The following is a 22141-nucleotide window of genomic DNA, read 5'->3' on the forward strand; positions in this document are numbered from 1 at the left end:
AATTTGCTGCCACCACTCTTCGTATTGAATCGGGGCGAAGAGACCCCGGCTAGCTAATCCTAAAGGGACGAAACGGTTATTTGCAACCTAGCTAGTACATTAACAATTTATAAAAATAACACAATTTGGTAGTATGTCTTCTGAGGACAGAGTTCTTAGCATAGATCAGGTCATCAAGTAACAAGGGCAAAACTGGAACGATGAAATCGTTAGTTTTTATTCTAAAACTACACACAAAAATATATATACAGACGTGGACAAAATTGTTGGTACCCTTTGGTCAATGAAAGAAAAAGTCACAATGGTCACAGAAATAACTTTAATCTGACAAAAGTAATAATAAATTAAAATTCTATAAATGTTAACCAATGAAAGTCAGACATTGTTTTTCAACCATGCTTCAACAGAATTATGTAAAAAAATAAACTCATGAAACAGGCATGGACAAAAATGATGGTACCCCTAGAAAACACAGAACATAATGTGACCAAAGGGACATGTTAATTCAAGGTGTGTCCACTAATTAGCATCACAGGTGTCTACAACCTTGTAATCAGCCATTGGGCCTATATATATGGCTCCAGGTAATCACTGTGTTGTTTGGTGATATGGTGTGTACCACACTCGACATGGACCAGAGGAAGCAAAGGAAAGAGCTGTCTCAAGAGATCAGAAAGAAAATTATAGACAAGCATGTTAAAGGTAAAGGCTATAAGACCATCTCCAAGCAACTAGATGTTCCTGTGAGTACAGTTGCACATATTATTCATAAGTTTAAGATCCATGGGACTGTAGCCAACCTCCCTGGACGTGGCCGCAGGAGGAAAATTGATGACAAATCTAAGAGACGGATAATCCGAATGGTAACAAAAGAGCCTAGAAAGACTTCTAAAGAGATTCAAGGTGAACTTCATGCTCAAGGAACATCAGTGTCAGATCGCACCATCCGTCGTTGTTTGAGCCAAAGTGGACTACATGGGAGACGACCAAGGAGGACACCATTGTTGAAAACGAATCATAAAAAAGCAAGACTGGAATATGCCAAACTACATGTTGACAAGCCACAAAGCTTCTGGGAGAATGTCCTGTGGACAGATGAGACAAAAATCGAAGTTTTTGCCAAGGCACATCAGCTGTATGTTCACAGACGAAAAAATGAAGCATATCAAGAAAAGAACACTGTCCCTACTGTGAAACATGGAGGAGGCTCTGTTATGTTCTGGGGCTGCTTTGCTGCGTCTGGCACAGGGTGTCTTGAATCTGTGCAGGGTACAATGAAATCTCAAGACTATCAAGGAATTCTAGAGAGAAATGTACTAGCCAGTGTCAGAAAGCTTGGTCTCAGTCGCAGGTCATGGGTCTTGCAACAGGACAATGACCCAAAACACACCGCTAAAAACACCCAAGAATGGCTAAGAGGAAAAAATTGGACTATTCTAAAGTGGCCTTCTATGAGCCCTGACCTCAATCCTATTGAGCATCTTTGGAAGGAGCTGAAACATGCAGTCTGGAAAAGGCACCCTTCAAACCGGACACAACTGGAGCAGTTTGCTCATGAGGAGTGGGCCAAAATACCTGCTGAGAGGTGCAGATGTCTCATTGACAGTTACAGGAAGCGTTTGATTGCAGTGATTGCCTCAAAAGGTTGCGCAACAAAATATTAAGTTAGGGGTACCATCATTTTTGTCCATGCCTGTTTCATGAGTTTATTTTTTTACATAATTCTGTTGAAGCATGGTTGAAAAACAATGTCTGACTTTCATTGGTTAACATTTATAGAATTTTAATTTATTATTACTTTTGTCAGATTAAAGTTATTTCTGTGACCATTGTGACTTTTTCTTTCATTGACCAAAGGGTACCAACAATTTTGTCCACGTCTGTATTAAAGCTGACAGATAAATATACCGGCCAGGTGAACAGATTGGTTTGGATAGAAATAGGTAAGAGGTGGCAGGGAATAGAATGTCTGTAAGTTCAGAATTACCGTGGTAGTGTCCAGTAATAGGCAAAGTCTTTGAAATAATAATCCAAGATGGTGGGGTGCCCGTGTCCCTGCGGGCGGTCGAGATGTTAGACGACGTCAGATGGTAGATGAAGGACGCAGGACCTGAGTGTGTCACTGTTTTTACCTCCTCTGAAGCGGGGAGTGGTTATGACACGTTCAGGTCCAGCCTTGGGTAATTGGAACAGGGGCAGTCCTTTGCCCCATAGGGAGAAAACCTGGCAGCATCTTTGCTTTGCCCATTTCTCCATATCCCGTAAGTCCAATCAAGAAATATAGTAGATATTGATAATCAGTACAATTTTACGCATCATCTGATAACAAATACGACTAGAAGATAATACCGGGTGCCCGAGAACCTTTATATCTCAGAGCGGGAATCTCTGATTTGTCCGCGGGTTTCCTAGAAGGTGGGTTAGGAGAACCAAAACCATCTCTGAAAAGATGGTTCCTTTCCCATTTCCATAACCCATGAAATATTAGGAAAATATGGGAAGAATATGAAGTTTATGGATTGGAGGTGACTTTCAGGTCATTTTCCCTCCTGTACCAGCCAGCTGTGTGATAAGGATCTGTCCTTTTCTTCTGAAGCTCGCTGCCCAGGCTAAAGGTGTGAGACCCCTGCTGGTATTGGAGACACTATGGCTGCAGAGAGACAGTTTTTTATGAGGTTCTGTCAAGAGAATACCAGATTGATGGGTACTTAAACCTGGCATGGGGCAGGAAGATTCTTTAGCAAGAAGGTGCTAATTGTACCTCTGATCTGTGAGTTACTCCTTTAGTGAAAGAGAAGATTCTTAGTGGAGGCTCTTTTGTCTTTGTGATTGAGAAATATGGCGCATTTGTGATTTCCTAGTATCGCTGTGGATCGCAAAGCGTCACAAAGAGTTTAAGGGAAAGAAGTGGAATGTTCTGCAATGGCCGAGTCAATCCCCGGACCTGAACCCGATTGAGCATTTCACTTGCTGAAGACAAAACTGAGGGGAAAATGCCCCAAGAACAAGCAGGACCTGAAGACAGTGGCAGTAGAGGCCGGGCAGAGCGTCACCAGGGATGAGACCAGCGTCTGGGGATGTCTATGCGTTCCAGACTTCAGACTGTAATTGACTGCAAAGGATTTGCAACCAAGTATTAAAAAGTGACAGTTTGATTTATGATTATTATTCTGTCCCATTACTTCTGGTCCCTTAACAAGTGGGAGGCACAGATGCAACTGCTGTAATTCCTGCACCGGTCACCTGATCTGGATGTAAATCCCCTCAAATTAAAGCTGCAGGTAAAGCACATCTTGTTTTATTTCAAATCCATTGTGGTCGTGTATAGAGCCAGAAATGTCAAAATTGTGTCGATGTCCCAGTATATACTACAGAGGACAGTATACTGTACATATATATACTACAGAGGATAGTATACTACTACAGAGGGATCTGGATAGATTGGAGGCTTGGGCAGATAAGTGGCAGATGAGGTTTAACACTGACAAATGTAAGGTTATGCACATGGGAAGGAATAATGCAAGTCACCCGTACATACTAAATGATAAAACACTCGGTAACACTGACATGGAAAAGGATCTAGGAATTTTAATAAACAGCAAACTAAGCTGCAAAAACCAGTGTCAGGCAGCTGCTGACAAGGCCAATAAGATAATAGGTTGCATCAGAAGGGGCATAGATGCCCGTGATGTGAACATAGTCCTACCACTTTACAACTCACTAGTCAGACCACACATGGAGTACTGTGTACAGTTCTGGGCTCCTGTAAACAAGGCAGACATAGCAGAGCTGGAGAGGGTCCAGAGGAGGGCAACTAAAGTAATAACTGGAATGGGGCAACTACAGGACCCTGAAAGATTATCAACATTAGGGTTATTCACTTTAGAAAAAAGACGACTGAGGGAGATCTACTCTAATTATTACACTGTTTTCCTGAAAATAAGACAGTGTCTTATAATAATTTTTGCTCCCAAAGATTCGCTAGGTCTTATTTTCAGAGATGTCTTATTTTCCCATGAAGAAAAATATGGTACACATTTATTGTTGAACAAAAAAAATCAGGGTGGGGATGGGGATCACTTAAAATGGCACAGGGGTATCAGGGTGGGGAGGGGGATCAGAGGGGGGATTACCGTACCATTTTATTACCCCCTTCTGATCCTCCTGTGTCATTTTAAATGATCCCCCTCCCCTGCGCTGCGGCCAATCAGTGAGCTGCGTGGCGGCGCCCGTAGGTTCCAGAGGAGTCAGACGCCTTACGGTACCGTAGCTTTGGGGGCCTTATACTGGGATGGCTTTATTATCGGGGAGGCCTTATTTTCGGGGGATGTCTTATATTACAGCGCAAAGCAAAACTAGAAGTAGGTCTTATTTTTGGGGAAACACGGTATGTATAAATATATCAGGGGTCAGTACAGAGATCACCCCCATCATCTATTTATCCCCGTGACTGTGACGAAGGGACATCCTCTGCGTCTGGAGGAAATAAGGTTTGTACACAAACATAGAAAAGGATTCTTTACTGTAAGAGCAGTGAGACTATGGATTCTATACTGTAAGAGCAGTGAGACTATGGACTATACTGTAAGAGCAGTGAGACTATGGACTCTGTACTGTAAGAGCAGTGAGACTATGGACCATTTACTGTAAGAGCAGTGAGACTATGGACTCTTTACTGTAAGAGCAGTGAGACTATGGACCATTTACGTAAGAGCAGGAGACTATGGACTCTTTACTGTAAGAGCAGTGAGACTATGGACTCTTTAACGTAAGAGCAGTGAGACTATGGACTCTTACTGTAAGAGCAGTGAGACTATGGACTCTTTACGGTAAGAGCAGTGAGACTATGGACTCTTTACTGTAAGAGCAGTGAGACTATGGACTCTATTACTGTAAGAGCAGTGAGACTATGGACTATTTACCGTAAGAGCGTGAGACTATGACTCTGTACTGTAGAGCAGTGAGACTATGGGACTCTTACTGTAAGAGCAGTGAGACTATGGACTCTATACTGTAAGAGCAGTGAGACTATGGACTCTATACTGTAAGAGCAGTGAGACTATGGACTCTATACTGTAAGAGCTAGTGAGACTATGGACTCTATTACTGTAAGAGCAGTGAGACCTATGGACTCTATACGTACGAGCAGTGAGACTATGGACTCTATACTGTAAGAGCAGTGAGACTATGGACTCTATACTGTAAGAGCAGTGAGACTATGGACTCTATACTGTAAGAGCAGTGAGACTATGGACTCTATACGGTAAGAGCAGTGAGACTATGGACTCTATCACTGTAAGAGCAGTGAGACTATGGACTCTATACTGTAAGAGCAGTGAGACTATGGACTCTATACTGTAAGAGCAGTGGAGACTATGGACTCTATACGGTAAGAGCAGTGAGACTATGGACTCTTATACTGTAAAGAGCAGTGAGACTATGGACTCTTATACTGTAAGAGCAGTGAGACTATGGACTCTATACTGGTAAGAGCAGTGAGACTATGGACTCTATACTGTAAGAGCAGTGAGACTATGGACTCTATACTGTAAGAGCAGTGAGACTATGGACTCTATACTGTAAGAGCAGTGAGACTATGGACTCTATACTGTAAGAGCAGTGAGACTATGGACTCTATACTGTAAGAGCAGTGAGACTATGGACTCTATACGGTAAGAGCAGTGAGACTATGGACTCTTTACTGTAAGAGCAGTGAGACTATGGACTCTATACTGTAAGAGCAGTGAGACTATGGACTCTATACTGTAAGAGCAGTGAGACTATGGACTCTATACTGTAAGAGCAGTGAGACTATGGACTCTTACTGTAAGAGCAGTGAGACTATGGACTCTTTACTGTAAGAGCAGTGAGACTATGGACTCTATACTGTAAGAGCAGTGAGACTATGGACTCTATACTGTAAGAGCAGTGAGACTATGGACTCTTTACTGTAAGAGCAGTGAGACTATGGACTCTTTACTGTAAGAGCAGTGAGACTATGGACTCTATACTGTAAGAGCAGTGAGACTATGGACTCTGTACTGTAAGAGCAGTGAGACTATGGAATTTTACTGTAAGAGCGGTGAGACTATGGACTCTATACTGTAGAGCAGTGAGACTATGGACTCTATACTGTAAGAGCAGTGAGACTATGGACTCTATACTGTAAGAGCAGTGAGACTATGGACTCTTTACTGTAAGAGCAGTGAGACTATGGACTCTATACTGTAAGAGCAGTGAGACTATGGACTCTTACTGTAAGAGCAGTGAGACTATGGACTCTTTACTGTAAGAGCAGTGAGACTATGGACTCTATACTGTAAGAGCAGTGAGACTATGGACTCTATACTGTAAGAGCAGTGAGACTATGGACTCTATACTGTAAGAGCAGTGAGACTATGGACTCTATACTGTAAGAGCAGTGAGACTATGGACTCTTACTGTAAGAGCAGTGAGACTATGGACTCTTTACGGTAAGAGCAGTGAGACTATGGACTCTTTACTGTAAGAGCAGTGAGACTATGGACTCTATTACTGTAAGAGCAGTGAGACTATGGACTCTTTACTGTAAGAGCAGTGAGACTATGGACTCTATACTGTAAGAGCAGTGAGACTATGGACTCTATACTGTAAGAGCAGTGAGACTATGGACTCTTTACTGTAAGAGCAGTGAGACTATGGACTCTATACTGTAAGAGCAGTGAGACTATGGACTCTATACTGTAAGAGCAGTGAGACTATGGACTCTTTACTGTAAGAGCAGGTGAGACTATGGACTGTTACTGTAAGAGCAGTGAGACTATGGACTGTTACTGTAAGAGCAGTGAGACTGTGGACTCTATACTGTAAGAGCAGTGAGACTATGGACTCTTTACTGTAAGAGCAGTGAGACTATGGACTCTATACTGTAAGAGCAGTGAGACTATGGACCTCTATACTGTAAGAGCAGTGAGACTATGGACTCTTACTGTAAGAGCAGTGAGACTATGGACTGTTTACTGTAAGAGCAGTGAGACTATGGACTCTATACTGTAAGAGCAGTGAGACTATGGACTCTATACTGTAAGAGCAGTGAGACTATGGACTCTATTACTGTAAGAGCAGTGAGACTATGGACTCTTTACTGTAAGAGCAGTGAGACTATGGACTCCTTTACTGTAAGAGCAGTGAGGACTATGACTCTTACTGTAAGAGCAGTGAGATATGGACTCTTACTGTAAGAGCAGTGAGACTATGGACTGTTTACTGTAAGAGCAGTGAGACTATGGACTCTATACTGTAAGAGCAGTGAGACTATGGACTCTATTACTGTAAGAGCAGTGAGACTATGGACTCTTATACGGTAAGAGCAGTGAGACTATGGACTCTTTACTGTAAGAGCAGTGAGACTATGGACTCTTTACGGTAAGAGCAGTGAGACTATGGACTCTTTACTGTAAGAGCAGTGAGACTATGGACTCTTACGGTAAGAGCAGTGAGACTATGGACTCTTTACTGTAAGAGCAGTGAGACTATGGACTGCTTTACTGTAAGAGCAGTGAGACTATGGACTCTATACTGTAAGAGCAGTGAGACTATGGACTCTATACTGTAAGAGCAGTGAGACTATGGACTCTATACTGTAAGAGCAGTGAGACTATGGACTCTATACTGGTAAGAGCAGTGAGACTATGGACTCTGTACTGTAAGAGCAGTGAGACTATGGACTGTTTACTGTAAGAGCAGTGAGACTATGGACTCTATACTGTAAGAGCAGTGAGACTATGGACTCTATACTGTAAGAGCAGTGAGACTATGGACTCTTTACGGTAAGAGCAGTGAGACTATGGACTCTATACTGTAAGAGCAGTGAGACTATGGACTCTTTACTGTAAGAGCAGTGAGACTATGGACTCTTTACTGTAAGAGCAGTGAGACTATGGACTCTATACTGTAAGAGCAGTGAGACTATGGACTCTTTACGGTAAGAGCAGTGAGACTATGGACTCTATACTGTAAGAGCAGTGAGACTATGGACTCTTTACTGTAAGAGCAGTGAGACTATGGACTCTTTACTGTAAGAGCAGTGAGACTCTGGACTCTATACTGTAAGAGCAGTGAGACTATGGACTCTTACTGTAAGAGCAGTGAGACTATGGACTCTTTACTGTAAGAGCAGTGAGGACTATGGATTCTTTACTGTAAGAGCAGTGAGACTATGGACTCTTTACTGTAAGAGCAGTGAGACTATGGACTCTTTACGGTAAGAGCAGTGAGACTATGGACTCTGTACTGTAAGAGCGGTGAGACTATGGACTCTTTACTGTAAGAGCAGTGAGACTATGGACTGTTTACTGTAAGAGCAGGGAGACTATGGATTCTTTACTGTAAGAGCAGTGAGACTATGGACTCTATACTGTAAGAGCAGTGAGACTATGGACTCTGTACTGTAAGAGCGGTGAGACTATGGACTCTTTACTGTAAGAGCAGTGAGACTATGGACTGTTTACTGTAAGAGCAGGGAGACTATGGATTCTTTACTGTAAGAGCAGTGAGACTATGGACTCTTTACTGTAAGAGCAGTGAGACTATGGACTCTATACTGTAAGAGCAGTGAGACTATGGACTCTTTACGGTAAGAGCAGTGAGACTATGGATTCTTTACTGTAAGAGCAGTGAGACTATGGACTCTTTACTGTAAGAGCAGTGAGACTATGGAACTCTCTGCCTGAGGAGGTGGTGATGGGGAGTACAATAAAGGAATTCAGGAGGGGCCTGGATGTATTTCTGGAGAGTAATAATATTACAGGCTATAGCTACTAGAGAGGGGTCGCTGATCCAGGGAGTTATTCTGATGTCTGATTGGAGTCGGGAAGGAATTTTTTATTCCCCTAAAGTGGGGAAAATTGGCTTCTACCTCACAGGGATTTTTTTTTGCCTTCCTCTGGATCAACTTGCAGGATGACAGGCCGAACTGGATGGACAAATGTCTTTTTTCGGCCTTATGTACTATGATTTAAACTGTCATTCGCCTCTAGCAACCAGAGCTCAGCTTACATGGAAGCCAATAAGAGCTCAGCTTGTATTTTATCAGAGCAGTTTAAGAACTGAAAGCTGCGCTGTGATTGGTTGCTGTGAGAGACATAACAAAGTGCGGCGTATGTCTGAGCGCAGCTGGAGATGGCGGTGAATACTGTGTGGCGGTGCGCCGGGTCCCTGAAGTTCTGTGGTAGGTCGGGTTCACACCAGACCTTCGTATTCCGATCTGCTCTTTTAAAGGAACAGAACAAAAATAATAATGGAACCGACGGTAAAAAAAAGAAATTGCTCCTGATGGACCCCATTGACTATAATGGGATCACTAAACAAGGAATGGTGCGCAGCTCTGTGCCGTATTTTGGATGGCGTCTCCGACATCAGAGCAGCCATATATACAGCGTCCTGCGCAGCGCCAGACCATCACTCTCATTCTGTATGGAGGTAGTGAAGAGAAGGCAGCGCTCTTCTAACAGCTGATCGGCGGCTGCCAGGAGTTGGGGCCATGCCAACCTAATATTGATGCCCCATCCTGAAGACAGGCCATCAATATAGGAAACTGGAAAAACCCTTTAACCAGTTCCCCACCGTCCTCTGACTGTAAACGTCCTGGCGGCCTGGATTTATCGTGCAGCTGCTGCGCAGGGCTGTTTTGGCATAATTTTGGCCACCTCGCCTACCAAAAAACTTAATATCAAACGATTGAAAAGTCGTACGTGCCCCAAAACGGTACCAATGAAAACGTCACCTCATCCTGCAAAAAAAAAAACAGCCTTCACACAAGACCATCGCCAGAAAAATAAAAAGAATAGGGCTCAAAGAAAACGGTGATACAAAACATTTATTTTTCAAAAATACTCTTATTTTGTAAAACTAGACATATAAATAGACATATTTGGTATCGCCACATCCGTAATGACTGGCTCTATAAAAACATCACATGATCTACCCCATCAGATCAACACAGTAAAAACATAAATAAAAACTATGACATCTACCAAAAATGAGAGAAAAAGCAATCAGAAAGCCAAATGTACCCCAAGGATGGTGCCAATAAAAACTACAGCTTGTCCCATGCAGCAAAGTCAACAAAAAATACAAAAGTTATGGCTATACAAACCATTTCAAGACATTCTATGTCAGAGAATCCAGGTGCCGCTCCTTCCCTTCTGAGCCCTGGCCTGTCCCCAAACAGCAGTTTATGGCCATAAATGGGATGTTGCTCTATTCAGGATAAATCGGAAAGTAAATTGTGGGGGTGATGTTCTCCTGTTACCCCTTGTTGAAAAGAAAGTTTAGACTTAGAGCACTATTTGTGAAAAAAAAAAAAAAATCAAATTTTTCATTTTCACAGCCAAGTGTCATGAATTCTACACCTGTTGGGTCAAAGTGCTCACTATACTCCTTAAACATTCCTTGGGGGTTGTAGTTTCCAAACTATGTTCACTTTTTGGGGTTCCCTTTCTAGGGGTAACTCAGGGTCTCTTCAAATGCAACATGGCATCCAAAGACCATTCCAGCAAAATCTGCCCTCCAAAAACCGTATGGAGCTCCTTCCCTCCTGCGCCCTGCCGTGTGCCCGTACAGCGGCATATGACGACATATGGGGGGTTTCTCTAAACTGCAGAATCAGGGTAATGAATATTGAGGTTTGTTTACATTGATGTGTTACAGGGAAAAATCAATCAAAATGGAAAACATGCACAAAAGAGTAACATTTTTAAATTTCTTCTCCTGTGGAACACCTAAAGGGTTAGCAACATTTTTGAAATTTGTTTTGAATAAATTGAGGGGTGTAGTTTTTAAAATGGGGTCATTTATTGGTGGTTTCTATCATGTAAGCTCCTCAAAGTGACTTCAAAGCTGAATTGGTCCTTAAAAAAGTTGATTTTGGAAGTTTTCTTGAAAATTTTAAAAATTGCTTCTAAAATGCTAAGCTTTCTAACAATAAAAAATAAAATGACATTTACAAAATGATGTCACATAAAGCAGACAGATGGTGAATGTTAAAGGGGCTGTGTAGCAATTATATATTGATGACCTGTTGTCAGGATGGGTCATCGACACCGGGGACTCCTGCCAATCAGCTGACGAGGAGGTGGGGCTCCATGCGAGTGCTGCTGCCTGGTCTTTACACTGCGCCTCGTCTCCTTTGGAGTGGTAGTGTAATTCCAAGTACTCGCTCCATTGTAAAGCACTACACAGTGACAGATGTCAGATTCACAAAATAAAACTGGGTCAGGATGAGGGGTAAATGGCCTGGTCTGGAAGTGGTTAATGAAGTTATTTTCAGATGTAATTTACTTCTTTATAGCAATCACAGCTCCAAATCACCTACATCTAGTTACATGATAATATGCTGACTGCAGCCACCACTAGAGGGAGCTCACTACATACAGATTATACAGCCACCACTAGAGGGAGCTCACTACATACAGATTATACAGTCACCACTAGAGGGAGCTCACTACATACAGATTATACAGCCACCACTAGAGGGAGCTCACTACATACAGATTATACAGCCACCACTAGGGGGAGCTCACTACATACAGATTATACAGCCACCACTAGGGGGGAGCTTACTGCATACAGATCATACAGCCACCACTAGGGGGAGCTTACTGCATACAGATCATACAGCCACCACTAGAGGGAGCTCACTACACACAGATTATACAGTCACCACTAGAGGGAGCTCACTACATACAGATTATACAGCCACCGCTAGGGGGAGCTCACTATATACAGATCATACAGCCAACACTAGAGGGAGCTCACTACATACAGATTATACAGCCACCACTAGAGGGAGCTCACTACATACAGATTATACAGCCACCACTAGAGGGAGCTCACTACATACAGATTATACAGCCTTCACTAGAGGGAGCTCACTACATACAGATTATACAGCCTCCACTAGGGGGAGCTCACTACATACAGATTATACAGCCACCACTAGAGGGAGCTCACTACATACAGATTATACAGCCACCACTAGGGGGAGCTCACTACATACAGATTATACAGCCACCACTAGAGGGAGCTCACTACATACAGATTATACAGCCACCACTAGAGGGAGCTCACTGCATCCAGATTATACAGCCACCACTAGAGGGAGCTCACTACATACAGATTATACAGCCACCACTAGAGGGAGCTCACTACATACAGATTATACAGCCACCACTAGAGGGAGCTCACTACATACAGATTATACAGTCACCACTAGAGGGAGCTCACTACATACAGATTATACAGCCACCACTAGAGGGAGCTCACTACATACAGATTATACAGCCACCACTAGAGGGAGCTCACTACATACAGATTATACAGTCACCACTAGAGGGAGCTCACTACATACAGACTATACAGCCACCACTAGAGGGAGCTCACTACATACAGATTATACAGCCACCACTAGAGGGAGCTCACTACATACAGACTATACAGCCACCACTAGAGGGAGCTCACTACATACAGATTATACAGCCACCACTAGAGGGAGCTCACTACATACAGATTATACAGCCACCACTAGAGGGAGCTCACTACATACAGAATATACAGCCACCACTAGAGGGAGCTCACTACATACAGATTATACAGCCAGCACTAGAGGGAGCTCACTACATACAGATTATACAGCCAGCACTAGAGGGAGCTCCCTACATATATATCACACAGCAGCTATTGAATTATTAGTGTCTGTATAGTAGTGGGCTCTGCTTTAGGGTCGCACAGTCCAGCCTGGATGAGTTTGGTTTGCTTTCTGTATACTGTGTGCTGTGCGGTGATCTCCTGGTGATTGCAGAATATAGTGCATGGATTCTCTTACAGACGGCTGGTCCCTGTCATTAAATGTAATTCTAGCTAATTGTTAGTAAATGGCCCTGACATGTTGTGCAGCCTGTGGCCCCAGGATCAGGGCACCTTCCTCTGTGAACAGTCTGCCCCGCTCCAGCCAGGATAGCAGCGGCACTGGAAGTGGGCGGTCATATATTGAATGTCCATCTTGGTGACCTGTCCAGAGAGCAGGAAGCCTCCACCCTGCGGGTTTCTCTTGATGCTGAAGCTGCTCGGGTGCAGGTGGATCTGGGCCTCCGAGGAGGGGTCTGTCCTCACACAGCAGCCATTTCTGGTGCAGACAACCTGGCTGCACAGCGAGGCGCCACTGCTCACATTGACCACATACGTCCCCAGCGTATCGTCTATATAGGACTTCAGGGCGAGGCAGGCTTCCTGTGATAAAAGAGGGACACAAGATGTGACAATCATCACAACCAAACCTTCTTCTATTAAAGCCCGAGGAGCGTGCTCTCTACACCCGTGCAACAAAGTCCTGAAGAGTGCCACACAAAAATGTGCGCAAGGTTACGGTCCACCGCAGTCCATCACAGAGCCCTTGGTCACCTAGGATAGGGCACTAATGGCCCAAGCCGTACACCCTAGAAATGCCGTGTGGTTCTCTGCTCCACATCCTCGCAGGGCTCTGTCCAGAAGAACAGATACTACACTTGATCTTAGCCAAAATGCTGAGAAGCGATCTTCACAACCAAACTGCAGAGCACAGGCTCAGGAGACACCAAAGGCCATTGACACAGATGGGCCCCATAGCAGGAAGTCGGCCCCCCACCATACTGACAGAAAACAGCTCGATACTGGGACAGTTACCTTGCTGGAGCTGTAGTCTAAGTTCCCCCATAAGATGACCCCAGCGGCCCCCAGAGCAGCACTCTGTCCGATCGTCTGGATCAGATCCTCCTGCAGGCAAACAAGTTGACACTGAGATGAAGGGGTTAACAGATACAAAGATGATACAATGTATCAGTGTGACAGTAAACTAAGTGGAGGGGAGGGGCTGCAGGACTAGAGGGTTATCTGATTGGTTCAGGATGCTGAGCACCAGGCAGAGCCCGCCCACTCAGCAGGTAGTCCTGCAGCTTCCCTCTTTCCCTGGGAGGACGGATGGTGGGATTTTCTTACCTGCTCCAGGAAGTCCATGCTGTAGGTGTAGACAATTCGGGCATAGGGCAGGACAGGGATCTCCCCCCCGGTCCTCTGTGTGGACACTCTGAAGGCTTCTCCTAACCTGTGCCTCACGTATCGGCCGACATATTGAGACTTCCTCAGCAGCTTCTCCAGGTAGATATCGGGGTACAAGGCTCGGCTGGACCTCCACATCCACTGCAGCTGGTTGTTCCTCTCCACCTCGGCCTGGGGACATTCCCCGGTGTAATTCTGACTTGAGTTTTTGTAGCCGTAATTATAGCAGGAAGGAAAACCATAAAAGCCCCACAGCCCCCCCGATCTAAATCTACAGCCCAGGTCCAGGGTGCCTTCCATGAACATCTCCGCAGCTTCCTGGAATTCCTTCTTGGCCTCTCTTATCACCTCCTCTTCTGACCAGTGCGGATGCCGCTGCCGCACCAGCTCCCGAGAACGCTGCTGGTAGATTGACTTTGAATCCCAGTTGCGATCCCAAAGAGGCCTCCAGTTCTCCCAGTCCACAACCACCGCACCCTCAAAGTCTGGAGACACAATTGTGGCATTTAGGTCCTTGTACGCCTGCTTGAGATGCTCAGCGAGGCTGGCATTTTGGGGTGTGCCTCCATGGATGGGGTGGCCATCACTATCATAGTAAGGGTAGAGGCCCAGCTTAGAACTATAGAAGATCGCCATCTCGCTGCCCACAAACGACTGGTTCTCATTAACCACAATGTCAAAGGGATCCAGATCCAGAGCCACCCCATACTTGTCCCAGCAGTCTCTACTGGGGGCGTTCCAGACCGTGATGAAAGGCCGAGCAGGAAGGAGAGCTGCTGGACCGGCGGCAAGAGTGGAAAGCAGATGTGTGAGCAGCGGGAAAACCAGGAGCAGAGAGCCGCTCATCTCTAAACAGAAAATATGACTGTGAGTTGTCAGATACCAGTGAGCAAGTGATGTAATCTGTGAGTTGTCGGTGACCACTGAACATGTGATGTATTCTGTGAGTTGTCGGTGACCTGTGAACCTGTGATCTGTGAGTTGTCAGATACCAGTGAACACGTGATGTAATATGTGAGTTGTCAGATACCAGTGAACACGTGATGTAATATGTGAGTTGTCAGATACCAGTGACCATGTGATGTATTCTGTGAGTTGTCAGATACCAGTGAACACGTGATGTAATATGTGAGTTGTCAGATACCACTGTACACGTGATACAATCTGTCAGTTGTCAGATAAAAGTGACCATGTGATGTAATCTGTGAGTTGTCTGTAGATTATACTCCTGTGAAGCATTATAGCAGTATAATCTGACGGTCTCTCTGACATCTTTGTGTCCTCCTTACCCCTGGCCGCTGCCGTCTGTGCCCTCCGCAGAGCACTCGCCGAGGAGGAGAGCCCTGTGTGGTGAGACTTCCTCTGTGGTGTCCTCCCTTACACTCTCCTCCTTCTCCTCTTCCTCTTTCAGTTCCTTACTTCGGTCACGTCCCCTCCTCCCTCCAGCTGCTCATCCCGCCCAGACTCCTGACGTCTCCGGGGCGCGGATATATATATATACTAGCAGATTGCCGGTCCCAGGACGGCGACTGGAATAGAAGACGGCTCCTCCTGAGGGCAGAGTTCTTCTTCCAGAAAGCAGGAAAGTGAATGGAATCAGGAATAGTGGTTGTAATGTAAAGACGAGGCTTCAGCGAATCGACCGTCACATCATAGATCCAAAGTCGATTCTGATGCTGTTTCCGTAGAACATTAAATTGTATTGGATCCATGGAGCCAAAATTCGTCTCCTATCCGCGGATTGAAAAACATATAAAATAGGAATCCAAAGTTCGGCTTTGGTGCTCGCCCCTCGCCCCTTCCTCCGACCCCTATTTTAAATAGTTTTTCAATGTGCAGATCTAACTACAGTAGGAATTAACCGAAGCCTCGCGTGACTTCCGGCGAGACGAACTTCGGCTCCACAGAGCCAATACGTTTTAATGCTGTACGGAAAACAACATTCAAACGAGGTACACTGACGAGCAAAAGGGTAACAACGTTTAGATCTTTTGGATTTCAGGCTCCATAGCTCACCATCCACTACAGCTTCGGACATGAGACTCCCATCATCTTATAGACAGTCATCTCGGAAGCTCTGGGCCGTAATATGGAGCCCATAGAAGCTCTGAGCTGTAATATGGAGCCTATAGATGATATGAGCTGTAATGTGGAGCCTATAGAAGCTCCGAGCTGTAATGTGGAGCCTATAGAAGCTCTGAGCTGTAATATGGAGCCTATAGATGATATGAGCTGTAATATGGAGCCTATAGATGATATGAGCTGTAATATGGAGCCTATAGATGATATGAGCTGTAATGTGGAGCCTATAGAAGCTCTGAGCTGTAATGTGGAGCCTATAGAAGCTCTGAACTGTAATGTGGAGCCTATAGAAGCTCTGAGCTGTAATGCGGTGCCTATAGAAGCTCTGAGTTGTAATATGGAGCCTATAGAAGCGCTGAGCTGTAATGTGGAGCCTATAGAAGCTCTGAGCTGTAATATGGAGCCTATAGAAGCTCTGAGCTGTAATATGGTGCCTATAGAAGCTCTAGAGCTGTAATATGGAGCCTATAGATGATATGAGCTGTAATATGGAGCCTATAGAAGCTCTGAGCTGTAATGTGGAGCCTATAGAAGCTCTAGAGCTGTAATGTGGAGCCTATAGATAATATAAGCTGTAATATGGAGCCCATAGAAGCTCTGAGCTGTAATATGGAGCCTATAGAAGCTCTAGAGCTGTAATGTGGAGCCTATAGAAGCTCTGAGCTGTAATATGGAGCCTATAGAAGCGCTGATCTGTAATATGGTGCCTATAGAAGCTCTAGAGCTGTAATATGGAGCCTATAGATGATATGAGCTGTAATATGGAGCCTATAGAAGCTCTAGAGCTGTAATGTGGAGCCTATAGATTATATGAGCTGTAATGCAGTGCCTATAGATTATATGAGCTGTAATGCAGTGCCTATAGATTATATGAGCTGTAATGCGGTGCCTATAGATTATATGAGCTGTAATGCTGTGCCTATAGATTATATAAGATGTAATGTGGTGCCTATAGATTATATGAGCTGTAATGTGGAGCCTATAGATTATATGAGCTGTAATGCGGAGCCTATAGATTATATGAGCTGTAATGCGGTGCCTATAGATTATATGAGCTGTAATGTGGAGCCTATAGATTATATGAGCTGTAATGTGGAGCCTATAGATTATATGAGCTGTAATGCGGTGCCTATAGATTATATGAGCTGTAATGCTGTGCCTATAGATTATATAAGATGTAATGTGGTGCCTATAGATTATATGAGCTGTAATGTGGAGCCTATAGATTATATGAGCTGTAATGCGGAGCCTATAGATTATATGAGCTGTAATGCGGTGCCTATAGATTATATGAGATGTAATGTGGAGCCTATAGATTATATGAGCTGTAATGTGGAGCCTATAGATTTTATGAGCTGCAATGCGGTGCCTATAGATTATATGAGCTGTAATGCTGTGCCTATAGATTATATAAGCTGTAATGCGGTGCCTATAGATTTTATGAGCTGCAATGCGGTGCCTATAGATTATATGAGCTGTAATGTGGAGCCTATAGATTATATAAACTGTAATGCGGAGCCTATAGATTATATGAGCTGTAATGCGGAGCCTATAGATTATATGAGCTGTAATGCTGTGCCTATAGATTATATAAACTGTAATGCGGTGCCTATAGATTATATGAGCTGTAATGTGGAGCCTATAGATTATATAAACTGTAATGCGGAGCCTATAGATTATATGAGCTGTAATGCGGTGCCTATAGATTATATGAGCTGCAATGCGGTGCCTATAGATTTTATGAGCTGCAATGCGGTGCCTATAGATTATATGAGCTGTAATGTGGAGCCTATAGATTATATGAGCTGTATAATCTTGGCTGTTAGACTGGGTTCACATCACGTTTTTGTCATATGTTTAACATACACAATAATGCTCATATTCTAACGGATGCCTCAGACAGCAATCACCATAGAGTCACAATAGAGTTCAAATGTAAAAAAAATAAAAACGTATACGTTAACTTTGGACTTTGCTGGATGGAAAAATGGGGTCTTGCAAAAAAAATTGATACTTTTTTTTTTTTACAATAGAACTCTATGGTGACGGATGCCACCTGTCTGAGGCATCCTTTAACGTATATGTTTTTTGTGTGTTAAATGTTTGACAAAAACGTGATGTGAACCCTCCCTAATATGGCGCCTATAGAGGCCCTGAGCTGTAATATGGCGCCTATATAGGCCCTGAGCTGTAATATGGCGCCTATAGAGGCCCTGAGCTGTAATATGGCACCTATAGAGGCTCTGATCTGTAATACGCGCCTATAGATGACCTGAGCTGTAATATGGCGCCTATAGATGCTCTTGGCTATAATATAGCACCTATAGGATATCTGAGCTGTAATATGGCGCCAATAGAAGCCTGTGGGTTTCTTGATGTCTCCACCTGCTGCTGCAGGGTCTGCTCGGGATTTATCACATGTCAAGGACATAGCGTAATACGAGAAGAACCGGTCCAGCCGCCTGCCTCCGATTTTCGGAATTCCTTCCTTGTACTTTAGAGCTCATGTATGGATGGAAACAGGGGCGTAGCTAAAGGCTCTTGGGCCCTGGTGCAGGAGTTCAGCTTGGGCCCCCCACCACCACTTTCCTCAGTGCTTCATGGCAAGGGGCAGGGGTGCACCTAGCCTTTCTGGTGCCTGAGGGAAAATTTAAACATTCTCCATGTGAGAAACATGTGAGAAAGTGAAGTGTGTGCAAATTCTCAACCTAACCCATCCCCTCCAGTCCTATTGTTAAAGGGGTTGTCTTCTTTTTACTACTGACAACCTACCCTAAAGATAGGTCATTAGTATCAGACCGGCCGGGGTGCCGGGAGATCAGCAGTTTAAAGAGAGAGCAGCGCTGATATGAGAGCCGCTTCCTCTGCTCTGTTCACCTGCTCTCCGCAGTAACTGCAGTGATGAGCAGAGAAGGCAAAGCGGACTACCCCTTTAAAGACATACTTGGAACACATTATATACAGCGCTACAGAACATACAGGGTCATACAGCGCCACATACAGTACAGACCAAAAGTTTGGACACACCTTCTGATTCAAAGAATTTTTTTTATTTTCATGAAAATTGTAGCTTCACACTGAAGGCATCAAAACTATGAATTATCACATGTGGAATTATATACATAACAAAAAAGTGTGAAACAACTGAAAATATGTCATATTCTAGGTTCTTCACAGTAGCCACCTTTTGCTTTGATTACTGCTTTGCACACTCTTGGCATTCTCTTGATGAGCTTCACGAGGTAGTCACCTGACATGGTCTTCCAACAGTCTTGAAGGAGTTCCCAGAGATGCTTAGCACTTGTTGGCCCTTTCGCCTTCACTGGAACCAAAGATCTCAAATTTGGACTCATCAGACTAGCTGAGAGCAGAATGTAGAGAGATGAGTTAGTGGGAGAAGCAAGTTCATGGAGGAGAGAGACAGGCTGACGTCACCTTGTAGCCGTGTTCCTTTCCTCTGGACCCTGATGCCTGGAGAAGACAACCACAGAAACCAGTGAGTCCATGTACAAAGATGCAGAGAGACTAGCGAGGGTAACAGCTAACTATGGCTTATGGACCTCATCAGCACAAGTGACCAGGAGTAGCTTTCCGAGTGCCTGGACACAACTGGACAATTGATGCGCAGAATTGTCTTTATCACTAACTAAACCTCCCGGGTAGTAGTGAGAACCAAAACCCTTCTAGAAGAGTTTCCTGCCAAAGAATGAAGCCGATGTGTTTGCTGCCGTGAGGGGGCGCCCTTAAAGGATAACTCCTAAATAAATAGTGAATAGCATCTTTAGTGCTGTAAAGAGCGAACCTAGGATTACCAGCGGGATCCTTGCCTGTAAAGTATCGGCATTAGAAGAATTCCCCCATTGACAACTGCCGCTGCCCGATAATAGGATTACCAGTGAACTTCCATTGATGCTCTGTACCAACTGTCCAGAGACTATTCATTCTTCAGTAAATTTTCAACTGGTTTACAACAAACGACTCCTCATTCTTACTACTACTCTCAACATTTGCACTTAATGGTGCTGGCATCACGAACCAGGGGCCCAGCCGCAAAAGCACCTAACACCAATTACCATCAAGGGCACCTCAACCAACATCTGTCTGGTGTTCCCTGCAACCGAGAGAGTGCCCCGGAGGATTTCGTGCTGTCTTCCCATCCACTGCACTTCCATCCTCCTCCTCACCTTTTCAACACCCCATTCTGCCCCCCCCCCAATCCCCAATACTATACTGTAGAAACAGTCCCCCTGAAAATACTGGTACCACACAGATAGTGTGCCAGTAGAAAAAAATGCCTCCTTACCTTTCAGATGAGACAACCCTATCTCTGACCAGACCCCCTTTAGACCTCTGTCAGACCCCCATTAGACCTCAATGTCAGACCCCGCCCCAATATCAGATCTCATATAAGACCCTCATTAGATCTCAGACCAGACCCCCATATAAGACCCTCATTAGACCTCAGACCAGACCTCCAAACTCCCATATCTGACCCCTATTAAACCTCTAGACCCCCCAATCAGACCCCCATTAGATTTCCAGACACTCATTCAGACCCCCATTAGACCACCAGACCTGCAATCAGACTCCCAGTCAGAATCTTTAGACCCCCAATCAGACCCTTTAGACCCCTAATCAGACCCTTTAGGCTCCGCATCTGTGACCCTTATAGTTAAGCCAGTGGATGGAAATATAACCAAATATCTGCAGCCTCTCAAACATGCAAGGGTCTCAACACACTCGATTGTCAGCTCTTGTGCATATCTCTACTCTGGAACTATGGATATATAGGAAACAGCGGCACTAACTTAGAACCACAACTGTTGGGGCGTAAATCACTGTAGGGACCAGAGCCATCAGACAGGTGGGCACGGGTTGTCAGCCTTATAATGTAACAGGCAGACTCCAGAAACCGATATTATTAGGAGTGCTGTTATGGCAGTGGGTGTCGAACCACGGTGTCAACCAATCGCTTTGACTTTGGGCTAAACCTAAGGCTGTTATCCCGGCAGTTGCATGGTTTTCACCCTTAAAGCACCGTGGACCAGGTCTTTACTGCAGGGGAACCTCCAGACCACTAACGCCTAGAAAAGTCCCGGAGTAGTTGACAGTTGACCCATTGGGTTCAGAGACACCAATGCAGAGGGGCACCGAAGGAACAGGCAAAACACATAGTAAAAGGGCAAGGTCAGGGCAGGCAGAGTCTGTGCAAATTTGTGAAACAGGTCTGAAGTCAGGGCAGGCAGCAGAGGACCACAACAGTAAACAGGCTCAGGTGGGTAAACGGGCAGACAACAGAAAATAACAGCAAGAAGCTAGGAATCCTAATTGCTTGGGCAAGGAGTGAGAGGGTGGCACTGCAGATGTAGCAATTAGAAACAGCCCGGCAGCGGAACACAGAGCAAGAGGAGGGGAGTTGTAGTAATGGTCAAACATTGAGTAGTAGTAGTTCCATGAATAATATTTCTATTAGAAATAGCTGGAGTGGTAACAGCCACGGACCACACTACTGGTGATATGAAAGACGAGGAAGCCGGCGGGAAATGATGGGTGATCACACATAATAGCATTTATTACATACACAAAAACGGATTCGCCTCGCGAGGGGAGGGGCTGTGACAACTGCAGCCAATCAGGACTTTGCAATGTATCTATAGGAACAACGTCCAAGTTCTGGTATTTTTTTTAATGATCTTTTATTTTCAGAACATTTTTGTCTTTTCAAGCAAAAACTAATTAAAAGAAAGTAAGGAAAAAACTGCAAAATATAAAGATGCCGCGGCCGCAGAGAAGCGTCCATATTGGTTGCCCCCTCCCCTTGTTTACTGGACTCGGGGCTTGTGAGGGATTAAAGGGAACAAATGTCTTCCAAATACTAAGTACTAGCAGAAGGACCCGGCTTCGCACGGGTATATTTCATCTAGTTCCCTTGACCCTTTCTCTACCTACATGTACGGCGCTGGTAGCACTGTGCAAGCATGACGCCCGC

At 44.6% G+C, this 22141-nt stretch overlaps 1 protein-coding gene and 1 pseudogene across 1 annotated transcript; both read right to left on the bottom strand.

Annotated features, from left to right (window-relative positions):
- Positions 1-12572: 12572 nt before the first annotated feature.
- LOC122922523 (hyaluronidase-1-like) lies at positions 12573-15484 on the bottom strand. The gene is made up of 4 exons (XM_044273145.1): positions 15360-15484; positions 14011-14918; positions 13699-13788; positions 12573-13266 (listed from the first exon to the last, which is right to left on the bottom strand). The coding sequence occupies exons 2-4, from the start codon at positions 14914-14916 to the stop codon at positions 12949-12951; spliced, it is 1314 nt and encodes a 437-aa protein (XP_044129080.1). The 5' UTR covers positions 14917-14918; positions 15360-15484; the 3' UTR covers positions 12573-12948.
- LOC122922535 lies at positions 13474-13571 on the bottom strand (annotated as a pseudogene).
- Positions 15485-22141: the final 6657 nt, after the last annotated feature.

This window comes from Bufo gargarizans, unplaced genomic scaffold (genome assembly GCF_014858855.1).
Source record: "Bufo gargarizans isolate SCDJY-AF-19 unplaced genomic scaffold, ASM1485885v1 fragScaff_scaffold_432_pilon, whole genome shotgun sequence".
In the NCBI taxonomy this organism is placed as follows: Eukaryota; Metazoa; Chordata; class Amphibia; order Anura; family Bufonidae; genus Bufo; species Bufo gargarizans.

What these genes read in the sequence shown, in the direction of transcription:
- LOC122922523 (XM_044273145.1), bottom strand. Translation starts at nt 14,916, where the DNA reads ATGAGCGGCTCTCTGCTCCTGGTTTTCCCGCTGCTCACACATCTGCTT. An exon ending in GCATGGACTTCCTGGAGCAG is followed by an intron (nt 13,789 to 14,010) that starts GTAAGAAAATCC and finishes GTTTGCCTGCAG; the next exon opens with GAGGATCTGATCCAGACGAT. An exon ending in TAGACTACAGCTCCAGCAAG is followed by an intron (nt 13,267 to 13,698) that starts GTAACTGTCCCA and finishes CTTTTATCACAG; the next exon opens with GAAGCCTGCCTCGCCCTGAA.